Source organism: Electrophorus electricus, chromosome 20 (assembly GCF_013358815.1).
Source record: "Electrophorus electricus isolate fEleEle1 chromosome 20, fEleEle1.pri, whole genome shotgun sequence".
In the NCBI taxonomy this organism is placed as follows: domain Eukaryota; kingdom Metazoa; phylum Chordata; class Actinopteri; order Gymnotiformes; family Gymnotidae; genus Electrophorus; species Electrophorus electricus.
Genome location: NC_049554.1, coordinates 3,462,986 through 3,490,181, shown reverse-complemented (window position 1 = coordinate 3,490,181; position 27,196 = coordinate 3,462,986). Strand labels below are relative to the sequence as shown.

Here is a 27,196-nt window from a genome sequence, read left to right as displayed (position 1 = left end):
CATCCACTGGGTTCCTGTCTCAGTCTCATTGGATGGATCGCAGGAACCAGAAACGTCCGTCAACAACGTTGGACGAACAGGCTCCCGCTTGAGTTCCCATTTTGGAGAAGTTAAAATTTCCAGCCAATGTAGCTGACTACTAGTATAACTACCAAGCCAGCTATCTCTAACCAACCACTAACTAGAGCTCGCTCGCATCAGTTACGTACACAAGAATCAAATTATAAGCATGGCTTATCTAACTAGACATGGCTATTAACATATCATTAAAAACGAACCACATTTATTACATCGATTATATAAATTAATTTTAATCAGGCGTACATGATAACTACTAAATGGTCTTTAGATGAATGCAGATCAGTTTGGAAGTCAGATTTGCTCGAGGAAGACAACAAAAATGTCAAAATAAAAGTCCCCAATCGCGCAGCCACGGGTGTGTTCGAAAATAGCCTAATACTTACTACTCACGTAGTGATTGGGGCTCAAATCAGTATGCCATATGCAGCACAAGAGCAAAAGAAACTTTTCCAGTACGCAAAAGCTACCTGGAATAGTCCAGCAAACGATCAGAGCGATGTTCGCGATGTACTGCATCCCATCATGCAAACGTGGTGGAAAATCTTTCCTAAGTGGGTAGACCTTGTAGTATGGTTTGGGTTTATCGCATACTATACTGCTTACTACCAAGTGTACAACTATCCAGTTTACAGTATATATTGAGCGCAGTATGCAGGACACAGTATGTAGTAGGCCATTTTAAACAGCCGTTATCCTAGCTGCTACATTTCATAACCTACAAAATGTAGCAAAAGAGAAAATACATCATTTCTATTGACATCTTAAATCTTCTTTTCTATATTCACATTTTTAGTAGGATTCCTGCATTTTATTTGTAGGATTACAAAACCTTAGCATAAAGTAAACATTTTATGTTGGGTAAATCAAACTTTAAGGACAAATTAAGAAAAGGTCCTGTAAATATTGTCATCTGTAAACACATAACTGAGGACATTTTAAGAAATAAATTTTACAATGTTCAGTGTTTTACAAATGTTCAACATCCTTCAATAATATTTTTCTTTGAAGAATGGGGTTTACTCATATGGCTGACAGCATCAAACCATGATCTTCTGCGCATAATTTCGAACGTTAACATGGAGCTGATGGGAAGTGGCAGAGAAAATCTCTGTAGCCAGAGCCCTAGTCTCCTCTGTTCCATTCCAAAGGGTCCGATACACAGGTAACGTGTACTTCTGCTTTCCCTGTCGGCACACAATTAGAAATAAATGTCTGTCTCTTGTAGAGGCACAATTCCTAAATTTCATGTGATCATGAAAACCAGAGATTAACAAACCAGATTAAGGAAAGTTTTCGCCTGACCTGGCATTTTAGGAAACTGCGCACATGGTCATATCCAAGTCTATGTTGGTTCTTTGCCACAATTTGGGCCCACCGCAGCCTTAACTCAGCATTGTTTGACTTCACAATGTGTGGGTACTGGTCTTCTAGCATGTTGATATTACCTGAAAAACATTAAAAACAAAAACAAACAAACAAACAAACAAACAGGTCAGATACCCTTCTGTTAATAGAAACATCAGGTTTAAGGAACCATAGATATCACTGAAAAAGATATGCTGGCAGTACCGTCAGGGAGTGGAGACTTCTCAAGGATCTTGTCTAAAAAGTAGATGGTTTGATAGGTCTTCCATGGCTGTGTATCAGTCTTGCTGACAACTGTAATGTCTACGTTTTCTTTTCCCCAGAGGTCTGCTAGCTTATCTGCGGGCTCCATCAGGGTCTGGCCGACAGAGAGGTCAGGGAGGTATGGGGGCCAACCAGAAACATGGAGCCAGCTATCAAACTCCAAACCTAAAAATAATCCCCAAAATGTGCAGTTAATTTATTACATTCTACTCGAGTTCACCTCATTCATGCCACACTCTCTGCAAGAGACCACCTTAGAGCAGGTGTGCTAAAATCTCGTACTGTAAATCTACCATCATGCAAAGTTTACTTACAGCTTTAATCTGAAACAACTAAGCCAGTCAAACAAGGCTTTCAGTAACATCTAAATATGAGAATCAGGTGGTGATTTAGACTCTGCATGGCAGTAGATCTCTGACTGGACCTATAGGCAGCCCTGGGGTAAGATGTAGCAGCCTCCATCCATTTACCTTTAATCTTGTGGACATTCTTCTCCTTTAGGTCAGGAAAATACTCCAGGTAGAAGTCCAAAGCGTCCTCAGCAATTACACTGCAAAACTTAAACTTGTCCGTGTACGCCTATGCAGACAGAAGGTGACATTTGTGTCAGGATACGTGACACGTACTATGCATCCTACACTAGTTAGAGAATGGTAGCGACATAATATGTGACATTATATCAGCGGCAGAAGATTTCAGCATGGAAAATGGTGAACCTTAAGGAAGGCGTCGAAGCGTCTTTGGTCTCCTGTAAGTTGTGCAAGGTAGGACACAAAGCAGAAGCCTTTCTCATAGGGTGTCTCATTGTATGTGTCATCTGGATCAACACCTAATCACATAAATTTCCAGAAATACTTAAAATACTTTTTAAACCAGCAAAAAAAATATATCAAAAAATCAACATATGTTATGGTAGATAAGAAAGGATACTGTGATTTACAAAACAACAAAAACATTAACTCACTACAGACAACTGAAAGTCAACTTGCTTACTGACCAGGTTCAATCTTAACTCTCAGTTTGTTGAGGGGATGGTCTTCTCCAGTGTTATTCATGTGTTGTCTCAGCAAGGCTCTACCTGTTGCTGCCTCTAAGCAGGTATAGGCTTCCCCTAAACATGAATTTAAAAGTTTCATTTGTATTTAATAAGGCTAAAATGAGACATTTAAAAAATGTCAAAAACACTTTATTGCAATGGGTTAGAACCAGTTAGCTTATATTTAAATAAACTGATATGATAGTCATGTGTCTTTTGTGTGTTTTCTTTTTATTCAGAACATTAAACATTACCATAACACACTTCATTTTTGGAACTACCTGGAATTGCTGTGGATCCAAACACCCTTAACTTCAGCACAAGTTTTTTTTTCCAGTACAATTACTTATGTCATGTGTATACTGTTTTTTTTCTTTCGATTTTTCAAACAGGTGATTTATCAGCGCAATAATAATCATCCCCTTGGACTGTATCAAAGCCCCAGTGAGAATCTGCAGAGTTTTCTTTACTATGAAATCTATTAGTGAGAACTTGCTATGCTTGGTTATAAATGATAGAAAACAACAATAATGCACTACCTACTAAGCCCTGTAAAGTTTCAAAAATTATACATGCTGCTTTTTCTCTGTATAATTAGTTTCTTACCATACAGCTCCCTGCAGACTCTGCGCTGGGCATACATAGTGAAACCTTCATTGAGCCAGAAATCCCCCCAGTTGGCATTGGTTACCAGGTTCCCAAACCAGCTGTGACAGATCTCATGGATGATGACGTCAGCAAGGGAGCGGTCACCCGCCAGTAGACACGGAGTGACGAAGGTCAGGCAAGGGTTCTCCATCCCTCCATAGGGGAATGATGGAGGCATGAACAGCACATCATACCTGGCAAAATGGAAAACGCCATTCACAACACAAACCCAAGGCCTGTGTTAAATGCATACACTCATCACACATGAAACACCTACCTTACTACAGTAGTTGATATAAAATGCATTTGCATGTATAAAATGCAGTTAATAGGTCACGTCAAAGTCCAGTTTCATTTATATAGTGTGCTTTTTACAACAGCCAGTCACAAAGCAGCTTTACGGATATCCAGGTCCAAGCTGCTAGTGTAGCATAAACAGATTACTCCTTATTGCTCTGATCAAAAACTGATCTGGTAAGGTGCAACTCACAGACAGGAACTTGGACCCCTGTGGCACCAAGATGTCTAACAGCAGCATCCATAAAATGGCACAAACCCTGAGCAAGCAAGGCCCATCAACTCTGTTTGTGACCACCTGACTTCCTGTTGCCTTTACCAGGCCATCCCGTGTGTTGTAAATTCGCAAAGTGGAATGCGGGAACATTTTTAAAGCTCATTAATGTTGTTTTTTAATTATAACCTCAAATCCCACCGTGCTTTACCTTCCCATGATGACCAAAATGCTCTGTGCAAATCCTGAGGACAAAAGGCAACTCCACATGAACTTATCTGCAAGATCTATTAATATTTATAATAAATCATTTATTCTGAAATAGGTTCATAGTGTCACATGGTGACGAGAAGTGTATTCTATTTCTCTTGCCGTTAAGTATTAGTCATACAAAGTAATAAAGGTTTAACATGATGTTCACTGTGACCTCAAAATATGTAATAAGATCAAGGTTAATGTTAGTGTAATGGTAAAATTACATTGTGCTTCTGTTATTTTGGTATTTTGTCAATTGTTTTTTTTTGTTTGTTTGTTTTTTTTACTGTTCATTACCATGTTGCTTACATCATGCTCATCATCAACCGAACAATCAACCATTTCTGAATGTGTTTACTGGTAATTGTATAGGAACCAGCTAGATGAAAATATTAGTTTATTTATTTTTGTCTGTACCTGTAAGATGGTAGTCTAGTTAACACTAAATGGAGTTATTGTGTTATATGAACCCGACCTCAAGACAACCAACCCCTGTCTAGTTAGATCATATAATATTAATATGCTTGAACCCCATTAAGGCTTGATGTGTAAAACAAACAAAAGGGCTCCGTTAGTTCAGGTTTGTGCCCGAGTATTGTGGTGTTTGGTGTTGAGTCAGAAACAGCTGGGTCAGTTTGGTTTCTGTTGCCCCATGTCGTGTGCATGCTTTTAGTTGTGACTTTTATTAAATGAATATGTCATTTCAATCTCAACTCATAAAAATGTCTCCTTGCCACTGTCACAGTTGACTTGCTCACTAGTGTAGCAATATGAACGCCTCATTAACCTGGCAACTAAAATTAATATTAATTGGGTCACCAGATTAGCAGAGAAAATAAACAAATTGATCAAATGTATTTAAGGAAAAACTCCATAAGAACATGAGGAAGAATCCTTGAGAGGAACCAAGACTCAAAGAGGAAGCCCATCCTCCTCTGGCTGATACCAAACACCACAACAGGAACAAAATTAACAATAAAAGGACAAAATAAGCAATAAGGATCTAATCTAGGTACCTAAAAGCCCTTTGTCAGTGCAGTTCCACCCTGTCCATCACTCGTCCATTCCTGACAACAAAACAATGATATGTGGGGTAGACCATTTTCAGTATAGCTGTGACACTGACATGGTAGGTGGTGTTGTGTTCATAGGACTATTAGAAACAACATTGCTGAAATTTTTATATGCATCTCTGTCACTGCTGGGATAAGAGTGCTGGAGTCAAAAATATCCAGCAAACACTAGTTCTGTGGTCAGAAACTGACCACTTGAGGATGGCCAACACACTCATGACAATGTCTAATAAATGAATGTTTTTCATAAAGTGGATGGTAAGTGCATATCGTAGTTTTTTCTGACTTGTGTTTGACGATCTCATCTAGTGGAAGAAACATTCCGGCTAGGGTATCTTACCTCCCCCATACATACGGTCCAAAGATCTTCTCTCCTACTAACAGAAATTCCTCAATAACACCGTCATACTCCTTCTTGGCACTCTGTATTAAGCATGGCTCAGCCCACACCCGAGACCTTAAAAACAGATTATGAACAAAGAAACCTCCTTTGGCATACGAGTGCTCCAGAACCAGCCAAACCGAGCATCTTTAGATCTGACACATGGCTCGAGATTCAGCAAGATAGTGCAAAAAGAAAATAGGGAGGCAGTTAGTACAATGTTAGAAGTTTACTTTCTTTTACACACAGATTAGTGAGACGTTCATCATTATATTGCACATATGATGTGAAAAGGTAGGAGGAAAATCTAGTGACTATGATGGTACATATTAGGAAAATGAATGCATCACTTCTAAGGGATCAGAGGGCTTACCTTGGCCCAACCTTGGCAGAAACCAGGTCCCCCACAGCCAGGGCCACCAGGTAGGCTGGAATGGGCTGCTCCATGGTGAAGAGGAAAGTGTTGTCTTCTTTCCTGTGCTCCCATTTGGTGGCACTCATAACTGCCGTGAAGCCATCAGGCACCTGATGAGGGCAGAGGTCAACCAATATCTTCAGCTGCTATATCTCTGAGCCTGCTCAAAGTACAATGATAATGTAAATTCACTATATAGACTGCATTTCTTATTTTGTATGTGATATTTAGGGCCATCTTTAAGCTTTATACACTTAATTCTTGTAGACTGTCAACTCTGAATGCCTTATGAGCTGACTATCAGGAACAGATTCTGTTCTCTGCAGTAACAAATGCGATCTAAACAAATTTTGAAAAATCTGTGCTTCAGGTAAGTGGTGCATAACTATGGTGCACGTTTCTTGCACCACAGTCTATAAAATCACCTCCAATTTGTTGTTTAACTGTCACAGCAAATAAAGTTAATGTTTACCCCCAACAATGACTAGTGTATTCTATGTTTCTGAGTAAAACTGGCTACTAAATAAATATAGCTTGAACTCCAGAACATTGATGAACACTATTTTAGATATTTTAACCTCTAGCTGAACATAGAAATAAAGTAAAACAGCTCAGTGCTTCATTTTTCTATATGATACACACTAGCTAAGACCTCACCTTTACTGCTGCTGAGTAGGTGCTCTTTACTGCTGGAGTGTCAAAGCATGGAAAGAAGGAACGATTGAGCACAGCCTGCCCCTGGGTAAAGACGTAGGGCATCTGCTTTCCAGCGGTCTGCTCTGGTTCCAGCCAGCACACCTGGGAGAACATACATGCAGTGGATGAGCAGGGTCCATTACCTGCACTGTGGCCGAGTAGGGACTCTGTCATCGGCGTATGAAAACCGGGAAACACACTCCGTTTCAACACTGGAAAACCAGCCGTGTACAGGAATGGGAGTCTCTTCTCAGCAGTCTGATCAGGCTGCATGCCCAAATATAAGTCTTTGAGTGCACGCTACAATTAAGGCAATAATGCATGGGGCGCTCCTTTCGCACAAGACAGAAAAATTGTTTCACTTTTGAGAAACTTGAAAATCTTCCTGTTTGACTAATGAAAATACTTCCAGAAAATATTTCGCAACTTACAAACTTTTTTTTTACATGTAGCTAATGTGTTAAGTTTGAATGCGATGCTATGCTTACCCCTGGTCCATCAAAGGCTGCGTACTTGATGTGAAGTTGAAATCTCTCTTCTGAATTCCAAAGAAAGGGAAATTTTACAACCAGCGTGGTGCCATAACTAGTAAAATCCCGAGTAAGAAATTCGACTTCGGTCCACTCCTGGTCATTACGACTAAACGAAACGTCTTGAAGACTGAGAGTGGGATGAATATCTAAGTGCAGTTCACTTTGTGGGCCTTGAAGGCAATGCAGTCGAAGCGTTTCTGAACCAGCTAAGCATTTCTTTTCGAAATCCACTTTTAAGTCGAGATGAAAATGGTCTATTCTGAACTGCCGGAAACTAGACGACGTAGCAATATCCTCTGCTTTGTCGGAATGCAGCGCAAGTGTTCTATCCATCACCACCGACGTTGATTTTTTGTTGACTCAGGCGAAGAGTACAAACCGGTAGACCGTAACCAGTCCTGTGAATCTGCCCAACAAGTGCCCTAAACTGTAATTCTCCGCGACAGTGGGTTCAATCAGGATTTCTTTAATGTCTTCCGGGTTTGTCAGACGCTAGAGGGCGCCCGAGAGAGTCTAATGGGATGGACGTTAAAGCTGCATAAAGGGCTAGAAACGAAAAACCGGCGTTTGAGCAGTCAGACTACAGCTAGCGTCCTACTTGGCCAAAACCCGTTTGCTGTAGAAAAAAAAACCATAAGGTAAGGTAAGCTAATTACATTTGATAATTTAGTGCAATACACAAGTCTCCAGATATAAGGCAAGATCCTGGTCAACTGGTTAGAAACAATTTTAATTTTTCGTTTTTAGCCATTTATCTCCATTCACCTCCATTCCTCGAGGACGCTCTCGTGGGCGCCCCCTGGCGTTTGAGTCATTTTTCGCTGTGCTGGGAGGGAATCAAAGTGGGCGGCCCCCTCACAAACCGTCTCATCAACGCAGTGTTTATCTGAGAGTTGTTGCATGTAAATTACGCTTTAGTTAACTACCATTAACGCATGATAACGAACTGAGCTTAAAACAAGAAAATATGCATTTTACATTTACGTTTAGCTTCCCGAAATTTTAAAGTGTGCAGTATTTTGAAGTGTATTATAAAATCAGCTTGTTATGCGTTATTAAAACGTATACACTATTGTCGGAAATCAAGGCGATTTAAATTAGATGATTTAAACGTTTTTTTATCCCAGAAAATAAACTCCCACAGAAATCTACACCAGTATAAATCTATAAACCAAAAAGAATATATATTTTAAACATTAAATTGATTACTTCACTTGCATGGTGTTTTCTAACAGAGTTGTGCAGGACGAAATCAACAGACACCTTTTAATTTTGTCAGTAGCAACAGTCTTGTAAAGGAAAACAGCATATAAACCTTTTTTATTGTACAAAATGTAGACATATAAAAATCTATTTTATTAGCGACATTGTCTTTCAGAGTAGATCAGTTATGAAACATATAGTGTCTTATAACGTTAAAAGGCATTTGATCAAGGTTAGTCCAGCTATAGACATAACTATGGCTAAATCACTTTCATCTAGTAGTTCAATAAATTAAAACATAAATAGGTCTCTTGTCACTGAGGTGTGTGTGTGTGTGTGTGTGTGTGTGTGTGTGTGTGTGTGTGTATGTGTGTGTGTGTGTGTTTTCTATGTTTCTTTCCAGAAGTCCTTTTTCTACACCTGGCTGACAATCTCTTTGTCATCTTCTTCATACCATTTGATTGGTGTTCCGTCTGCAGACCTCTGGACGATCCGTCTTTGGGGTAGCTGGAGTGGGAATAGACAGACAGACAGACAGACAGACAGAGAGACAGACAGATAAATATATACAATACAGCAAAAACTTTTTATATTAAATGCCCCCCCAACAAGTCATATTTTCCTTGAATTACAGCACTGAAGGACTTTTATCAGCACTCGCTGGTAAGACAGAGTGAATGTATATATGGGGTAAATCTCTATCAGCACTGAAACTCACTGACTCAGTGTTGTTGACTGAAGGAGTGGCTCACATTAAGCCCTATGTATAACAGGTCAGCTTTAAGAGACTCGACTGAATCCTTCAAATAATAATCCTTGCTCAGTGATTGCTTTAGTCCACCATAGGTAACACACCCAAAAAACATTAAAATCTGTTTAGGCAGATCAAATAGCAGATAGAAGTATTGATGAAATGTACAGCTTGTCTTTCTGGAAACCAAAAACAAACATTTGAAAATCTGATGGCACATCACATCTACTGAACTGAAAAAAGTTTGTCCTTTATTGTTTTTTATTTTGTCTATTTTCTTAATACCATATGGACACTGCTGAGAACATTTATGTGTAACAAACACATCCAAGTGCTGAAATCAACTGCGGATTATTAAATACAGTGAATTCACTGATTAGTGGGCTACCATGAGCCTTTTGGCCAGTTTATAAATATGTAAAAAGGTGATTTAAGCAAGAAAAAGTACATCACTTTGATATTTGGAAAAATAATGTATTTAAAACTATCTCAGCTGCTCCAGTGTTGAAATACTTGACCGTGTAAATCATTAGCAATGGCTGAAACCTGATACTGGAATGTAGCAACTGTGTGAGTCAAGCAGAATCAGTGTTCCCACATCCTGTCTTCTGACTGGACTCAAGAGAATATCAAGGTCTTATACATCAGAAAGAGCCCCCAAACAGCCAAAGGAACGCATATGAACACACATCCTTGAAGACTAATGAACACTGACTCAATTACACTCAAATTATGGCTTCAATCTGAGCTACAATGTACAAGCATTATATTTTCATTGTGAAAGTTAATTTAGATATAGGTAGCTACAGTTTCATTTTGGAAAGAGTGAAAGTGTCTACTTTCACACCTTCTTTTCTTTATTTTGGTTTCCCTTTTCCCTAAGCAAAACATTCGCTTTCACAGCCGAATTAATTTGTAGGAATTTTCTTTTTTATGAAGTCAGCTTGCTGGGGCATGTGGTACACATTCTTTTGGTTTCCAATTGCACATTTCCATCTTTAAGGGGATTGCTTCACTTTCGCTTGGTATGAATACCAAGTCATATTGTTCTGCCCATTCTGAGCTCATACTGATGAGTGTCAGTGTGTTACACAGCTATTAACACTACAATTGTTAGTAGTGAGGAACATTTTTGATCCTTAAAAATAATACATCAACACCCTAAGTAGAGCTTGTGATTTAAAACCCAACAATGTTATATCAAACTGATTGTTCCACAAGAGCAATAAAAAGGTCACAGAACAATGTCCATATAATTAATATCAGTTTCAGCATCAGGAACATGCCAGCCATCCTCCAGGAGCATAAATTGATGCTTCCAGAGGTTTCCATAACCTGGAAAGGAAGTATGTAAAATGCTGGCCAATCACCTTATCTAGCCACTTCAGGATTTATAGTGGAACCACCGGGCAGGGCCACAATCAGTTTTCCTTCATTCAGTTTAAGCTTTTGTCCTTGAGCCAAAGGAATGCTCACCAACATATCAGGTTCACATGTATTTTAGCCACTGTAAACTACTAAAATAACAAACCTTGAATGTCTTTTACCACAAAATGTGTGTTAATAAAAAGGCCTTTTAGTTAATATATATTAACCTTAAAGTACATATTGTACATGTGTGTTAATCCAGTTATGGCAAATACTTTAATTATTTATATAGTTCTTTAAGTCTCTTCAAGAGCTCTTCATATCCAGTGAAGCACTCTTTACCTGTGTGCCACACCTAATTCCAGTATATGATACAACAGTGTTATTAAACCTCTGGAGTTTCTCTGGAAGCTTCCGTGACTCTATAGACAGGCCTAGGCAGTGCCTGATTCCCTATCTGTGCTGCAAATGACTCTTCTCCCACAGACTGAAACATGATGGTAAGGTGAACTCATGCTATTGTGTTTCATAAAGCCCTCAGCTAGCTGCATGATCCACATGGGGTGTTTGCTGTTGGTGCCTTTGACGTTGGTGCCTCTGGATACAAGAGAGTAGATGAATTTGTTTCTGCCCCATCAGTATACGGTCAGAAAATATACTTCACCTGCTGTTCCTGGAAGCTGTGCTGCTGTGAAAGTGGTGACTCGCGTCCAGGCGTGTTCCGAAAGCGCATGGCACCCTGCCGGTGCCTGTCCAGGGAATGTGGCCTTGGTGTCCGTAACTGGCTGCGTTGGTGCCAAGACTTAAGCTCCTCAGACACCACCTGGCGGGGTAGGCCCTTGTTGGGGTGGTGGGGGTACTCTCTGAGCGATGGGGTCCGGGACACCTTGACGTGAGGGGGTATCAGCCTGCAGAGCTGCTGGTGTGGTGGAGCCTCGTCGTACCAGTACTCGTAGTGTGTATTGTTGCAAGAAGGGGGAAGCTGGTGCCTGATGTACATCCTATCCATGTCCACCTCATTGCCCCTGCCCTCATCCACATATGTGTAGATGCTAGGGGACAACTGAGGTGAAGAATTCTTGTAGTAACTGAGAGGCACATAGGACTGAGGCATGTGACTGTCAGTGTGGCTGCTGTAGTGATATCTGTAGTGGTCTTGGCATGGAATCTGCAGCACCGTTGGGTACTCGAGACAAGGTGAGCTGACATGAGAAGGAGTTGAGGAGTGCTCAGAACTGCTGTCCTCACAGCTGGAGCTGTACAGTGGGTTTCCCATGGCTAATCTCATAGAGGAGTAGTCTGGTGACATCAGATTGACATCAGTGAGTCTCCTCCTGGACCGCTGTGGCCGTCCTCTGTCCTGTTCTACGTTGCGTGCCATCTCACTGTTTGGAATTCTGTCAGAGTACAAACATTAGCAACCATGAAAAAAACAACAACAACAAAACACAGAGTGCATGAAAAAGAAAGAGAATGAGTGGTTTGTGTGCTCCAAGATGGCTGCTTACCTGAGAGATTGTCCTCTGTGCAGATGCAGGTCTGGCGTAGATGGGGCGCTGCTGGATTGGCTGTGTCTCAGTGAGGCATGTGTAGGTATTTGCAATGTTAGGCCTGCCACTTCAAAGCAAGCTTCCAGTGAAGGTAATGTAGGAGTAACAGCAGGACTGCCAGATAAAGAATTGCTGTCAATTATAGTGATTCAGTGCTATCAATTTTTTTTTCAGACTGACAGTTTGTTGCAGTATGGTAAACTTTAGAAAGACTTTTTTTTTTTTAAACAAGGCCATAAGTAAAGTGGAGGTGTAGCCATACACACCTAAGAAATTACTGTGTCTGTCTTAATGAACGCTTGAGGCAAAAGTCAGTTGGAAAGGTCATATTTCCAAAGTCTCTGCAGTTTGAAAATTGTTTACAAACTCAAACTGCAAAAAGTCCATTAACAAATCTCCTGTTTGGGGTCAGAATGTCAGCGTACCTGGACTTGGTGCTACTGGAGTGAGACTTCTTCTGTTTCTCGTAAGGCTTATCCAGGCTGGACTCCTTCCATGGGGAGTTCTGAATGGGGGCAGGGTCATGCTCCGGTATGGGGCTGGGGCAGGCATGTAAGGCCTTGAGGGGGACAGGGGGTGTCTGGTGGGGGTTTGGCTCAGGAGGGAGAAGGAAGGGGCCAGTGGGGGTGAGAGGGCGATGGGGAGGACCCAGGGGCACAGAACAAGGGTCTCCAACTGGAGGGGGCTCTGATGAGACCTGAGATGACTGGCTTGTCAGCTCCTCTACAAGAATCCCCAAAGAAATTATACGTCAATTCAGACATCACTTACTTACATCAATACAGACAATACTTACAGACATCACTGTTAGAGATACAAATATACATCCTTGCTTAAAGGGGCTACATGCGTAAAGGGGCTACATCTTGCTCTACATTTACCTTCATCCATCACTGCCGAATCGGACAGCGAACTGTCATCTGAGGCTCCCTGATCTGGAAATGCAAGCATCATCAGTCATTAAAACTAAGTACTATAAATCGCTCCTCCACAGTAATCGCTGGTACTGGTGTGAAGTTTTAGCCATACTAGGCTTTATGACAGAAAAGCTCGCTCACGTTTCTGTACGACGAGAGGTGGCCGTGGCGAAGAGCGGCCGCGCTGGAGTCGCAGCTGGAACACGGCCCCCTGGAGCTCCTTGAGCTTTTGTTCCTCCAGCCTGCATTGTTGCACCCTGCTCCTCTTCACCGCTTTGCCGAGAGGCTCCTCCTGGCACAGTCGCCGTGCTGCTGTGTAGATCTGCTGCTGCAGGGCTAGCTCAGCCTCCACCGCGCTTAGCTCCGAGTCCTACAGGACCACCGCCTCAGTGAATTTCCATATGTCAAATATATTTGTATGACCCATTTCTATTAAACAGGTTTGAGATGAAGAGAAGTTCCGCCTCCTAATGTAATGTTTCTAGTCCCTCTGAGGTCAAACACTAGTCAAATGGAAAAACATATCATAATACTAAAGTAATATATAATATATATATATATGCATACAGGCATATATTAGTTACAACAATATGGAATAACACTAAACCCCAGAGGGTTAACCCTAAAGATTATTAGATGTTTATGGGAACAGACCACAGTGAGATATGTGGCAGATGATTGTGGAAATGGCCTTTTGGTTCAATTCTTTACCTCTCCTCTATGAAGAAAGCTCTGCTCGTCCAGTTTGAAAGCAGCGCCTATACGGCGACGGATCAGGGGGGGCTTTTCTCCTGGCAAGACAGGGTAGTCTGAGGACAAGTGTCCCGTCAGTTCCTGCATGAAGTGGAAGATTTATGGTTTTAAACATGGAGAAGAATGAGAAGGGCAGTGGGAAAAGGCCATCTCTAGGCATGCTGGTACTTGTGGCTTCATACTGCACACCTCAAGAGCTCAGCTGAAACATAACTGAAACTGTGTTCAGTGTGAGATGGAACAACGAATGAGTTTCTGTCAGTGTGGCTTTAACCCCTGTTCCTGACTTTCAGGTATTAACTACTACATTCAGCAAGTTCAGACAAGTCGATGTTCTCAACCAATACAGTTACGCAACTACGTTATTCAAAAGATTCTGTTCTTTCTCATCCTGCCTCCTAAAGCAATCCTGCTGTCCCTCCCAAGATCAATCCCATCTGAAACACGCAGGCAACAAATAAAAGCTCTCTGTGGTAATATTTTCAACAGAGACACAAACCCACATGTCACCAGTTCTGGTGAGCCACAACAAGGGTGTGCCAATTCAACTACAGACAATACAAACATCGTCGCTAGGGCCTGACTTCAGTTCTTGTCACAGAAGGGTGAGGTGTTCTCACAGACTCTCTTCAGAACACCTTAACAAGCGTGTGCAAGTGGAAAGACCCGATGTCTCATTCTGAGGAGCGCGCCATAACCCTGCCTCATGGCACAGTAAGGCAACCCGCCTTCTTTTGTTTGGCAAAGTAAAAAATAGGTGTAGGAAAGAGGTGGGGATCTGACCCAGTTGAAGCGGTACTCATCTGCAAAGCTAACAGAGTGGTGCGGAATCCACTGGAGAAGAAACGTTTTTTCTTAGAACAGTTTATACTCTACCCCAAATTCAGGTCACTAAAAATGAAGCTTAATACATGTTTTTCATACTTTTCTGAGCTGAGCTGTGGACTTGTTTTCCTTTCCAGAAGGTCTATCACAATTTCTGATACTGCAGTGGAAGTCCATTTTGTTTAGTAATTACTTATCTCAGTTAGATGCCCGCGTGTGTGTGTGTGTAAGATGACTCACAGCCTCTCTGATACAGAGTTTCTTCAGCTCCAGAATACACAGCTCTAGCCTGTCCTGCAGTGACTGATGCTTCAGTTTCACAGCCCGAGTGCGTGTACCCACGTCCTTCATCACAGTGCTGGGACTGTCAGGGCCTATAAGACAAATACATGCACACTTTTAGAGAATTTATATAAATCCCTTCACTCTTTTTACCCTTCTTTTTACTCTATATTAGTCTATATAAAGTGTATATATCAATCATGCATCACTGCAAGCCTATGTGAGAATATTAAGGATGAAATTCTGGATTCAAGATGGTTACTTCTCTGAACAGGTGTGTGCTTTTCTAGCACACTGCTATGGTGTACTTAAAGGAAACAAGCAGATGTACAAAAATAGTGTTATGATCAGAAGTAAAACTAAGGAGGAATTTAACCAGTCTACTCTACTCAGAGACAAGAGTATACAAAAGAATGTACTACCAGTCTAATTACACAAAGATCACAAAAGACAAAAGTGCCTATTCAGCCTGGACTGATAATCTCATATTGATTGTGAGAGACAGACAGGGGGTGTCTATATTACATATACCAAGAAAAATGGTACCAACTATCTCTTTGGGCACTGTGAGAGCAGAGTACTTCATTATATCCCCAAAATACATCCTCCGATTCAGATACAGCACTAGTTTTCTCTACACCATGTAGCAGTTGAATTTGTGTCTTACTTGAATAGAATTTGTCACATGAATCAAACTGAGAGAACCTTATTTTAAATTGATTTTATCTTAGGAATTCCCCATAAAACACCACACAATACACAAATATGTATACATTCCATCATAAATTTCACAGGTATATATTTGCAGGTAAATATATATTTCATGCAAAGAACAATCTTCACAGCAATAGCATTTCTAGGTTATATATCTCAAGATCCAGCCAAAAAGGTTTTAAGCACAATAAAAAACTGTTATGAAACTAAATATATTCATTTATATGATCATGTAATTAACAGTGTCACATATAGGTGAACCTACCTGAATGTAAAATAATCCCACTGTCTGTGTCACTGGTTTCCTCTTTGGCTTCCATAACTTTTAGACTTGTGCTCTTCAAGACCAAACACTATGTTTTCAATGTCTTGATAGTCCCCTGAGAAACATAAATCAATTACTATAGCATTACTATTTATACCTGCTGACTACTTTAGTGATCTGAGCCAAAGTGAGTATAGTCAGTCCCATGGAACTACTTAAGCCTTCAACCGTGACAGGGTCTGCTGACCCAGAGCCACAGGGGTCAAAACAGATGCCAGGAGACTAAGTCAGTCAAACAATAGTTTAGTGGAGCCACTCAGAATCTCAGGCTAACTATGCCTCACAGCCATGCACTGTCAGCAGGGGCTCAGGCCAGGGTTTAACCAAGGGAGAATTCAAATAACCTAAGGTAGACTGTTTCCTTTAATTTGCTCATTCCTAAATGGGTGACTTTTCTGGGTCACGTTAATAGCAAGGAGACAGGGATACGGGAATATTGAGCAAAGTGCAAATTAGTGCTCGAAAAAACACAACATGGACAGGTCAATAAAAATGCTTAATTCCCCATTTCCATTAAGATGAGGCTAAGTAGTCCTTTTGGATGAGAACTGTTATTTCTTGTCCAGGGAACTAAAGGGAGAAGATCCTGCATCCAAAGACCTTGGTCTATGTTCATCAACATGAACATTATGCCACAGTGTCAACATAGGAGTTCCAGTTTTCCCATGTAGAGTTCCAGGTTCCCATGACATGTCCAATGACTCCCTATCTCCTGTCAGCCATGACTCAGGTATGACATCAGAAGGCCATCACATCAATCCCACAGATCAGACCACTACACGAGACTATACTTAAGTACAAAGTGACAGACGTCTACCATTGTATATGCCCCAGGCCAAAAGTAGAGTCTGTTTAACTTCCCGTCTCTGGGACTGCTCGTGCCTGTCCACATCAAAATGACTGTGTCTTGAGTAAGCAGGGATATCAACAGCTGAGAGAATGATTAACAGGTAAGAGAGCTATGTAATAGTAGCTTATCCCGAGTTACAACAAGCCACATGTACAGGGGTTTATTACAGCTTGTTTCACCCTTCCTGGGGAAAGTATTATTGATGGTATTCTTATAAGATAAAGCACTTTTTAAACCATACAACATTTAATACTTTGACTGGATTGTTTAATTCAATTTATCAATACAAAGAATCACCAAGACGTTTCCATATGTATTAAACTTGAGCCTGAAGAGTGTTTCAAATTGCAGAAAAATTGTGTTCCATTTCTTATGAACTTTAGACGAACTCGGAATTCTAGATATTCGGCGTCCGTGGCAAATTCAATTAATTTTTGATATTTATGGATTTATTCCTTGAAAAAACATCATAAATCTCTTCCAGTCTCCATGGCCTTCCCCACAGAATTCCAAAATGTCATACAATGTGAATTAAGTTAACATGAATACAAGAATACAAAAGTAAATCACAGAAAACTACAAAAAATCTATAAATCAAAAACATGAATACAAGAATACAAAAGTAAATCACAGAAAACTACAAAAAATCTATAAATCAAAAACCCATAATTAAAACTTACATCATGCTCAAAGTCAAAATAACCACAGTCACACCCAAAACACATAATGGCATTCATCCTTTTGAAACGCAAGGCATAAACTTTCTAACCTATATGAAATTACAGGCCAAAAAAACACGGAGAACAATGTCTTTACAGTCAAAATAACCCGCCACGGTCCTATCGCAGAACAAGCAGCACTGGAGTTGCAGTTAGTATCAGATTTCACCAAGTATCAGAATATTAATCTTCCGATAGCAAATCTACATAAAGCAAAACAAGCGAACTAACAAAATAAGACGTTTCACCATAGACAGCGATATCGAAAGCATTAGTTGAAAATGCATAGAGAACATAGCTTGGAAATCTGAATTATATTATATTATTCAGTGATTAGAAAAGAAATAAGGTTACTTACATGTTCAACGCGCGTCTCAAAGGAAAAAAAATTCGCTGAAGTCAGTTTACTTCCAAAGATTTATGCTTTCAGCAAGTTACGGTTCTGTCTTCGCTTACTGCTCCACAGGTACACTGCCCTCGGAGTTCCTCTCCTCTCACGAATAAATGGTTAGGAAGTGACGCGCGCATACCTGTGTGAATCTCTCACTAGAGGAGCGACTCACCCTGCAACGCTCAAATGTGATAAAACAAGCAGCTATCGGCGCTAATGACTCCCCTTGTCTGGTTTTTTTTTTGTTTTTTTTTAATCAGATTTTGACGCACCGATATAATAAGACGAGGCAAGAACCACACCATAAATGGAAACGAACACATAAGGCTGTAAAATAATTCTCAAGATAAAAGTCAGAAAAGACACAAAACCGGCGGCCAGACAGTCTACAGTCTACACTACTGTATCTATCACTGCATCTCTCCTAACATGTTCCTGTGTCTAAATTTAGTATATGAAAAAATATCCATAGCATATTAGTAGCTTTTGCATTTAGCATATTTCTCTATGGGGTTATTTTGATTATTTTAAAAAAAAAGAAGCTACCATATTTATATATAAAAGATACTGGATGCAACAATAAAATTGGATACAATACTATACCCCACTTGACACCCACTCCTTTTAAAAAGTATATCAAGTATACCTACTTACAAATGTGAGGAATTCCTCCAGAATGCTGTGGCAGACGCTGCATATACTTCCCCCATGCATACAGGGTCTTTACCCTCATACTGGCTCTCCAAGAACATCAGTTTATATGAAGCACCTAAGTCACATCAGAATGTGAAGAACTTTGCACTGCAGCTAGTGTCAGATTTCACTAACAGCCTCCAAACTTATACATTTCAAATGGCTTTAGCTGATATTACCTTTTGGAGAGGCAGAAACAAAGCAGAAGAGAAGTTCCAAGGAAGGAAGCAAATGTCTGTTACACTGAGCAAGGCAAAGCCAATGTCTTATCGAGATGCCGAATGAGAAACGGTGTACGCCAGATTAGTGAACCGATGCAGGTGGGAGAAATTCCCAAAATCTCTCAACCATGTAATGAATGCAGTATCTAAAAATGCATGCAGAAACCATCTTACATGACCTTATACTCACATAAGAGTAGAATGCACATAGGTTTTTCAGAAATAACTTTGCCATTTATGCTGGCATAGTTAAGGTTCCACACACACTAAATGCACCAAATTTAACCACAAGTCTCTTTTTCTAGGAAGTAACTAAAATTTGTTCATCATATATAGAAGTCAGCAAAAAAAAAAAATACCCAGGGGAATTTCCAGCACAAGGATACAATAGACCTGTGTCTGCTACTTTAGATGCAGACAAAGGTATTTCAACCCCAGCTTAGCCATGTTTGAAATGTCTTAGCAGATTTTCATATTACACACATCACACTCAACCCTTAAGGTTCCAGAATAAACAGGGCAGACTGAGAATGATATGAAGTAAAAAGTATTCAAATGTTTATGTGGACCAGCCTACACTTCTTTGCAAAACCTACAGGAACATTAGATGCTGGTTTGAGGCCATAGAAATAGATTACACTTTTTCTGTGCCTTAATATTCTGAACAGTGTCATGATCGAGTCTGTGTCAGGTATCTGCAACAAGGTAACACCAGATCTAATAACACTGTTAGGAAGCAGAAATATATTCGTTTGGTTAGTGCTACCTCCATAGGATTTCAATAGTATTACAGTTAGATGACTTTATGGGTTGTCTAGCTACACATCAGGCCAATTATTGTGCAGAGACCTGCTGATAATTTATTTTCTTCCTGCCACTGCAGTGTGCAGGCTTAGCGTGCATGGGAGCCAGTGAAGGCATGTGATTCAGGAGATCTCTGTTCATTCAGAAAGGGAGCTGAAGCGCACAGAGGTTGGCAGTGAACCACGGCTGTCTTTGACTTTCCAGTAGGAGGGACCGCAGGCTAGATTTACATAAGAATAATCAACGTGAAACATGGACTGGATTAACTAGAACCTTAATCTACCTACAGTAATATTGTAGAATGAATACTCATAAAACAGAAATTAAAATAAAAGAATGAACAACTACTTTTGCATAAAGGTGATGAGAAAGGGAATGCTGTCATTTCAATCCATTAGGACACATTTGAATTCCATTGTTTTAAAATTTACTGTTAAATCAACATTTCTCAACATCAACCGCAACATCATGATGTACACTACTGAAACATCAAAAACACATTTCAGCTCCAAGGAAGCAGCATGGTACTTCACCACATCACTCAGGGGTGGTGACTTATAAATCCATGGTTTCCTACTTAAACTTAACAACACCATAAGAGATGCCTAGAGCAATATTCTGCCCTGGTTGGTAATTTTTTTTTTTTTTTTTTAATTAGGAGGAGGAAGGAGTATTTCAGGGCCCAAAGTACCCCACCCCGATGTTTGGTACAAGTGAAACTGTTGGGTTTCACACTAGGGGGGTTGTAAATGCAGCACCGCACTGAGAGTGACTGATGTTTCTCCTCTGGCTTTCATACCACCCTCACCACTGTAGCTGTGAACTCATCTCACATGCTCTCAGTCTGCATATTCATTATCACTGGGGTAAGACTCAAAGACTCCCTTCACTGAGGTTCACCAAAGACTGAAGACAAATAAAACAAATCCAAGTGGTAGCACCCTCCTATGTACCCCCCCCACACACACACACACACACACACACACCAGCACAAGCTTTTTTTTTTGTTTGGGACAAACACTTGCTCCAGTAAAAGTATAAACCAACGTGTGGGTGCTGATGAATGATCTGGTACTTGGGATAATATAAAACTACATTCATAACTAAGGAACACTATGAAAAACACCAGAGTAAGAACTGTCTACATCAAACTGAATTCAAATAATGTGATTGCAACATGTTTGGGCATGCATTCATCAAAATGAGGACATTCATGTTTCCTTTTTAACCTAAATGGAAGTCCAGTGTTCCTATCAAAGCCACTAGTTTAAAGCATTATGGTTACAGTTCTAATATCATGGTCATTCTGTGCTATTCACTGTAATACAAGTTATGCTTTTGCACACTGTCCTTTTGTGATTAAATTATTTTAATGCATATTAAATAAACTGTTCCTCTGTAGGGCCAAAAGATCATGTAATAAAGGGTTTTATCAGTATCCAAAACATTTTTCTTTACAGGTCAACCCAACAAACTACAAAATGTTTCTTCATATTCTTCACAAGGTCTACAATATGCAGTCTGACAGTGTTAGGCTGCAGAATAGGTACCAACGGCCATGCAGAAAGACAAGCACTGTGTTTAGATTTGAAATGTTTTGTTAACTTTTGACTATTCAGAGAAAAGGAATTACAACCACAAATACACATGACAGTCCTTCATATAGGACTCCTTCTTATAGGGCTTTTTAATATTTTGTCCAGTCAAACTAAGCCAACCTTGTAAGCAAGCTTAACACATGTAAAATAATATACTTTCCATGTCTAAAAGTGTGTGAATGGTGTAGTGGCATATGGTGTGCTGGACTGATTAATAAATATTTATGTATAAAATGAGGGCTTAACATGTTATAAAAATAATTACTCAAAGTTACTGTGATTTTCACATAGAAGGGTCTAATTGGACTGAGTGTGTCAGAAAACCAGCAGCTGAGACTGAAACATCACAGCAGTGCCTGTAATTGTGGCAGGCAACATCCAGAGGTGATAATGAGGGTGTTCAGCCAAGCTGTCAGCAATTCACAATACACGCATGCTGTTTGGCTCTTCTGTGGCCTGACCCCGGCTACAGCCCAGCAAAGCCCTGGATTCCACAGCCATTCACATCCACTTGTCTGACCACTCCAATCTTTCCTCCATCACATACCCAGTCACTCAGAGTGCCCCCCCAATTACTCACCAGCTTCTAAAGAATTACACAAGGAACACAATACTGTGCATGGAAGACAAAAATTGAATGAGATGAATGAGATTTCTTTTTCACAGTATGAGAAAAACATAATTGTGTAGTGTTTGTGAGACCTCCCTCTGACCAAATAAAAAAATTAAATTAGAAATTAGGCCTGATAAGTACAGCCTTGTACGCAGGAAATTACTAAGAGTCCTCCCTCTGTTGAATTAATGATATGTAAAACTACACACAATCTTCACACGGGGGAGTAATGGGTGTGATTTGAACCGAGACGACCCAGGACAACACAAGGTTTGGTTTAGTTTAGCATTACCATGCAGACTACTACAGTACTTTACCATGTATAATACTACAGTAATATGCAACTGTATTCAACCAACCAAGCATGTCTGTTACGCAGTGAATATTTTTTGTTGACTACAACGTTTCATCGACATTTCTACTTTGCATAAATACCTGCAACGGTACAAGACAAAGGAATTCTGCTTAACTCACGACTGCCTAACATTCACGTTTGAACTTAAATTGTGTAAGACTACTGAAGACTCAAACAGATTAGTTTTGCAAAGCCAAGTCTCTGAGATATGAACAGTTGCCTCTTCTGTCCACAAAGTAATGTAGCTACATCATAAAGTTTACTGCAATGTATAAAATTAATAATTCCGAGTCATTTCTTAAAAAAAAAAAAAAAAAAAAAGCTTCCGAGTGAACCGAGGAAAAAGCGTATTTTAAAAGCAACTGCTTTGTGATTCGTGAACGAAACAGCTAGTTTATTAGTATTAATTTTAAATATGATTTATTTTATAAAAGTAACAAGGCATACCCACACTACACTTTTTATGCATTATATTACTTATTATAGGAAAGAACAGTCTAACCCTGCAATTAATTTCGAAGATCTTTAAGCCGTAAGAAAAAGAAACTCAGCAGTTCTCAGCCATGATTTACGAATACTTTATATTTCATTTGTTTCAAAGCATTGAAGTGCAACTATCAGTTATCTTGCGTTCATTTCTATAACTCATACTGCCAAAAAATGGACTTACCCAGTGCCCTCATAACAAACGTAGGCTATAATATATTGCACTTAAAAGAGGTTTCACCCGTCACCATGTCGTATTATTTCATCCACGTTTTCTAGACCACCGCATTCCGAATTGTTGTAAGCAGGAGTCTAAAAAGGGATCATACCACTCTACAATCTATAGGTAGACTATGCAACTGCATGGACGGTGCTTTTCCTTTCTTAGCAGTCTGTCTCACACAGTTTAGTGTTCTTAACTGAGAGACAGTATTACACTGAAAATCTTTACAACTGTATTTACAAATTAGAAATTTTTATTATTTTTCTGGTTATTAAATACATTTCAATAGCCGCAATACATGTCCCTCCCCTGTGCTCTAACATGGTATTTCCCTTACTGCTAGCTAAAACTTTCTCCACCTTCAAGTACCCTCCCTTTCTTAGTAACAGCGTACAGGCTGGGCAAAAATAACTTTTTATGTATTTTTTGTAACCGCATTCTGCACATTGCTGAATTTTTAACAGATAAACGTAGTTGTTCGGTCAATCAAAAAAACGTTTTTTTTTTGGGATGCATTTCACTTGTGATCACCCCGTTGAGCAGCCTCTCAGGGCAGGCGCCCCCACCTTTAAGAGGAAAGGGATTACCATGAGAAAAGTTCTGTTTAAAACGACCGTGTTTGTTAAACAGATCCATCTGAGAAGAATCCGTCATACACACACAAAAAAGTTGAGCTTATTCCTTCCATGTAGACTCAGGTACAATTCTCGTGGCGTTTTCTGTTTAACAAAAATAAAAATACACAAATTTCGACTCACATTTAGATTATGAATCAATGACCAATGAAGAGTTATACAGGCCTTTGGGAAAAATGCTAAAATCTTGCCTCAAAGTGTGTCCAACACGATACAGTATAATTACTTTGGTTTATAGCGATATTGTTTTTGAAATAAAGTAACACTAGATGTCAGAAGAATACTGTAAAGTGTGATGCGCGTTGCTACTCTAACGTATGCTGAAACAACACAGGACGAGGGAAAGACGTTTTTACATTGGCCAAAGAATGGTGTTCTAATTATTGAATTCAGGTGTTCCAGCCACATAGGCACACCAACACCACAGACAAACCACTGGCATGAGCTTATTTACTGTAAATGTGGCACTGTAATAATATACCATCTTTGATGCAAGTCCATTTATGATCGATCATATGTGAGAGATCTGCATGCTACCCAGCTGCATGTCACTGACAGTGGAACAATGCACAGTCTATAAGTTTACAGAACATAAATTTATACACATTTACTTAAGTATATATTAATATTTATAAATACATGTATAAGCCAAAGAACATGATGCATTGCACCTTTAAAATACAAGCTTGCCTTTTGTGTCTGCACACTGATCTGGGCTCCCTGTCCAAACCACATCATCTGTCTCCACCACCTGACCCAGTTTCCTGGTCTACTGATCACTATCACCTGTTTCTAATTAACCCATTACTCACTGTATATACGCCTCTGTTTGTTCATGATGTTTTGAAGGTGTTCCTCTGTAGTTTTAAGACTGGGCTTTTTGCTATATTGCTGTCTCTACAGTTTCTGTCTGTTATGACTCCTGTCTTTCTGCTTTTAGCTCATCTGGTTCTGTATGTTGGTTTGCTTGATTCTCTGTTTTATTTACTTTTGCATGTTCTCTGGTTTGCTGTTGAAATGGAAACTTTGTACCGTTGCATGTTTCTTTATTAAACTATATACCACTTTATGCACATGTGCAGCTCAATCTGATAATCCTGATACTGTGTCTGGTAGTTTAATGATGGTGGCATGCCTTCTTGTCCAGGGGGTAGGTGTTTAGGTCCTAGGTGAAATCCATGGAGAAGTATTCTAGTATTCTGGGCTTCACAGAAAATCCAGGACACTGCATCTAGAGCAGGAGATGCAGCAGTGCTCAGGACCAACTTGTCCTGCGGCATCAACCTGGCAAAATGCAACCATGCATAAAAAATCTCAGGCAGATTCAATGACTCCAGACATGTGCACTGCATATGGCAAGGTATCCAGACCATTGTGGGCTTCAAGACTCCACCACATGCTGCCATCACTGACACATATCCCCCTCTCCCAGACCCACTCAACTCTTCTATGCATGATTTAAAGTACTAAATACTGTTCCAGCCAGGAAATCCAACCCCTTACAAACCACCAGGCACACTGCTTGGCCTTAGAGCATGAGCATGTGAAACTCTCCAGAGTCAAGCCTTAGCGAAACTATGGGACCCGCTAACGTACCTGGATGACTGCTCATAGATTGCATGGGTCAGCTATCTGACATCCAATGAACATCTTCAACATCTCTGTGAGCCTAGCAGCTGTCCAACGGTGCTCCAAGACTACCATCATAATACCAGAAGTCTGCAGTATCCATCTTAAATTACTTCCCATAGCACTTACACCAATTATCATCAAGTGCTTCAAGTGACTAGTCATGAGTCACATTAGGACCACAGTCACTTGGAGACCCCATTCAGACTCCATTCATTTGGCAGCAATTTCAACTACTGCAACCTGCGGACTGTCCTTACCAAGTACTATCAACACATGAACTTTCCAATGAGGGAGAGAAAGATATGAAACCAAATCTACACACACACAACACAAGGGGTGCCTACAAGGCTTATACCCCAGTCACACATCACAGAGTTTGACCACATCTCCGTGTTCCTATATCTGGCATACAGATAACTCTTCAAGCAAGCTCTTCCATTAAGTAGAACTGCTAAATACAATCAATGTGGCCCTGCTGAAGAAAAACACGATGACCTGCTGTCATGATTGCCTGTCCCCTGTTGTTGCAGTTCCCAAGGTGATGCCTAGCCATGTGTTCTTTGTTTTGGTTTTATTCGTGTTCTGCTACTTGTTTCTGTTTCCCCTACCTTAATTGTACCCAATTGTCCCTCATTGTCTAGTAATCCATTCATGTATTTAAAATCTGTGTTTTGTTAGCTTTTTTGTTGGTTATTGTAGGTTGTACATTTGCTCAGTTTCATGTGTCATGCTCATGTGTGCTTTTCTGTGTTAAGCTGTTCTGTTCGGTTTACTTTCGCCCTTTCTTTTTTTTTTTTTTATCATTTTCTTTGTTGTATTTGTTGTAATGCTCTTGCATTTGCATCTTGCCTTTTGCTTTTGCTGAATTGTGATGAACTGGTTCATGAGGATACATATGACTCACATCCAGGGGAGCATACCTAGCACTTTAGACCTCCTCCAATTTGCATACCATCACAACCGGTCCACTGAAGATGCTGTCAGCACTGCCATCCCCACAGCCTTCACACAGCAGGTGGGGGAAATGAAACAACATACAGGAAGGAGGTGGTAGACCAGGTATCATTGTGTCAAGACAACAGTCTATCCCTGAATGCAGATTAGACCCAGGAGATGATTGCTGACCAAAGGAAGAGGGGGAAGCAACAGCACTCACCACTTCAGATAGATGAGACAGATGTGGATATAGTGGACTCTTTCAAATTCCTTGGAGCTCACATCAGTGAGGAACTCAGATGCACCAACAAGAGACAAAACATCATAAAGAAACCCCAATGTTATTTTACTTTCTGGAGAAGCTGAGGAAATACCAGCTGAAACTTCTATAGTAGTATGATAGAAAGTGTTCTCTCATCAGCTCCATCACAGTACAGTATGGGAGCTACACTACTCAGGAATGGAGGGCTCTTCAGAGTGTGATCAAAACTGTGCAATCCATCTCAGGAACAGTCTTCCTGTTGCTGCAGGACATATATTGGTCCACGGTCTTCAGAAAAGCCTATAACATACACACCCCCAATACAGCCTCTTCACACTCCTCCCGTCAGGCAGTTGGTACAGGAGTCTGAAGTCCAGAACAATGGGGCTAAAAAACTATTTTTATCCGCCAGCTGCCAGGTTTGTGAATGATTTATACCTATTGCACCTTCCCCCCACTGCTACCATTGCCAACACAGTGAGGGTTGCAATATTGCCCATTAACACTGCACATTGTACCTTATTCACTTTATGACCACTGCTCTTTCTCGTTGCACTACCAAGTACTGTTAAACAGTATTGGCCTCCTATGGTTATGATTTGATAGGATCATCACAACAATCTTCTTTGACATTTGCACTACTGCTATCCATTAATATATGACTATGACATGGGCGGGGCAAGTGTGTTGCTACTATTTATGATGTGAGAAATTGGAGAAAAATGGCAAAAGTGTCTTTTGAACTGCTGTTTCAGTTTACAGGTTGCTATATATAGGACTCAAGGACATTCTGATTTCTAACATAAATTGTATTAATTGTTACCTAATCTC

General features: G+C 40.2%; 2 protein-coding genes across 5 annotated transcripts; both read right to left on the bottom strand.

Moving 5' to 3' along the window:
• Positions 1-114: 114 nt before the first annotated feature.
• Positions 115-7,771, bottom strand: rnpep (arginyl aminopeptidase (aminopeptidase B)). Of its 2 annotated transcripts, XM_027012480.2 has the most exons (11): positions 7,215-7,771; positions 6,688-6,828; positions 5,989-6,140; positions 5,574-5,690; positions 3,353-3,588; positions 2,708-2,821; positions 2,427-2,539; positions 2,181-2,289; positions 1,651-1,875; positions 1,384-1,526; positions 115-1,265 (listed from the first exon to the last, which is right to left on the bottom strand). In XM_027012480.2, the coding sequence occupies exons 1-11, from the start codon at positions 7,590-7,592 to the stop codon at positions 1,119-1,121; spliced, it is 1,875 nt and encodes a 624-aa protein (XP_026868281.2). In that variant the 5' UTR covers positions 7,593-7,771; the 3' UTR covers positions 115-1,118. The 2 variants fall into 2 exon arrangements, with proteins under 2 accessions (XP_026868281.2, XP_035376167.1); XM_035520274.1 differs by lacking the exons at positions 5,989-6,140; positions 6,688-6,828; positions 7,215-7,771 and adding an exon at positions 5,177-5,227 and having other exon boundaries at positions 5,574-5,606.
• A 791-nt stretch (positions 7,772-8,562) lies between these two features.
• inavab (innate immunity activator b) lies at positions 8,563-26,698 on the bottom strand. 3 transcript variants are annotated; one of them, XM_027012425.2, is made up of 11 exons: positions 26,681-26,698; positions 26,324-26,397; positions 15,888-16,002; positions 14,867-15,000; positions 13,760-13,882; positions 13,190-13,418; positions 13,013-13,066; positions 12,557-12,854; positions 12,090-12,245; positions 11,246-11,978; positions 8,563-8,969 (listed from the first exon to the last, which is right to left on the bottom strand). In XM_027012425.2, exons 3-11 carry the CDS (start codon positions 15,940-15,942, stop codon positions 8,877-8,879), a joined length of 1,875 nt encoding a protein of 624 aa, XP_026868226.2. In that variant the 5' UTR covers positions 15,943-16,002; positions 26,324-26,397; positions 26,681-26,698; the 3' UTR covers positions 8,563-8,876. The 3 variants fall into 3 exon arrangements, with proteins under 3 accessions (XP_026868226.2, XP_026868225.2, XP_035376168.1); XM_027012424.2 differs by lacking the exons at positions 26,324-26,397; positions 26,681-26,698 and adding an exon at positions 22,862-22,950; XM_035520275.1 differs by lacking the exons at positions 26,324-26,397; positions 26,681-26,698 and having other exon boundaries at positions 15,888-16,246.
• Between the last annotated feature and the right edge of the window lie 498 nt (positions 26,699-27,196).

What these genes read in the sequence shown, in the direction of transcription:
- rnpep (XM_027012480.2), bottom strand. Translation starts at nt 7,592, where the DNA reads ATGGATAGAACACTTGCGCTGCATTCCGACAAAGCAGAGGATATTGCT. An exon ending in AGTCTGCAGGGAGCTGTATG is followed by an intron (nt 2,822 to 3,352) that starts GTAAGAAACTAA and finishes ATTCATGTTTAG; the next exon opens with GGGAAGCCTATACCTGCTTA. An exon ending in GAATGTCCACAAGATTAAAG is followed by an intron (nt 1,876 to 2,180) that starts GTAAATGGATGG and finishes GATTATTTTTAG; the next exon opens with GTTTGGAGTTTGATAGCTGG.
- inavab (XM_027012425.2), bottom strand. Translation starts at nt 15,942, where the DNA reads ATGGAAGCCAAAGAGGAAACCAGTGACACAGACAGTGGGATTATTTTA. An exon ending in AACTCTGTATCAGAGAGGCT is followed by an intron (nt 13,883 to 14,866) that starts GTGAGTCATCTT and finishes CACTTCATGCAG; the next exon opens with GAACTGACGGGACACTTGTC. An exon ending in CACAGAGGACAATCTCTCAG is followed by an intron (nt 11,979 to 12,089) that starts GTAAGCAGCCAT and finishes GTACTCTGACAG; the next exon opens with AATTCCAAACAGTGAGATGG.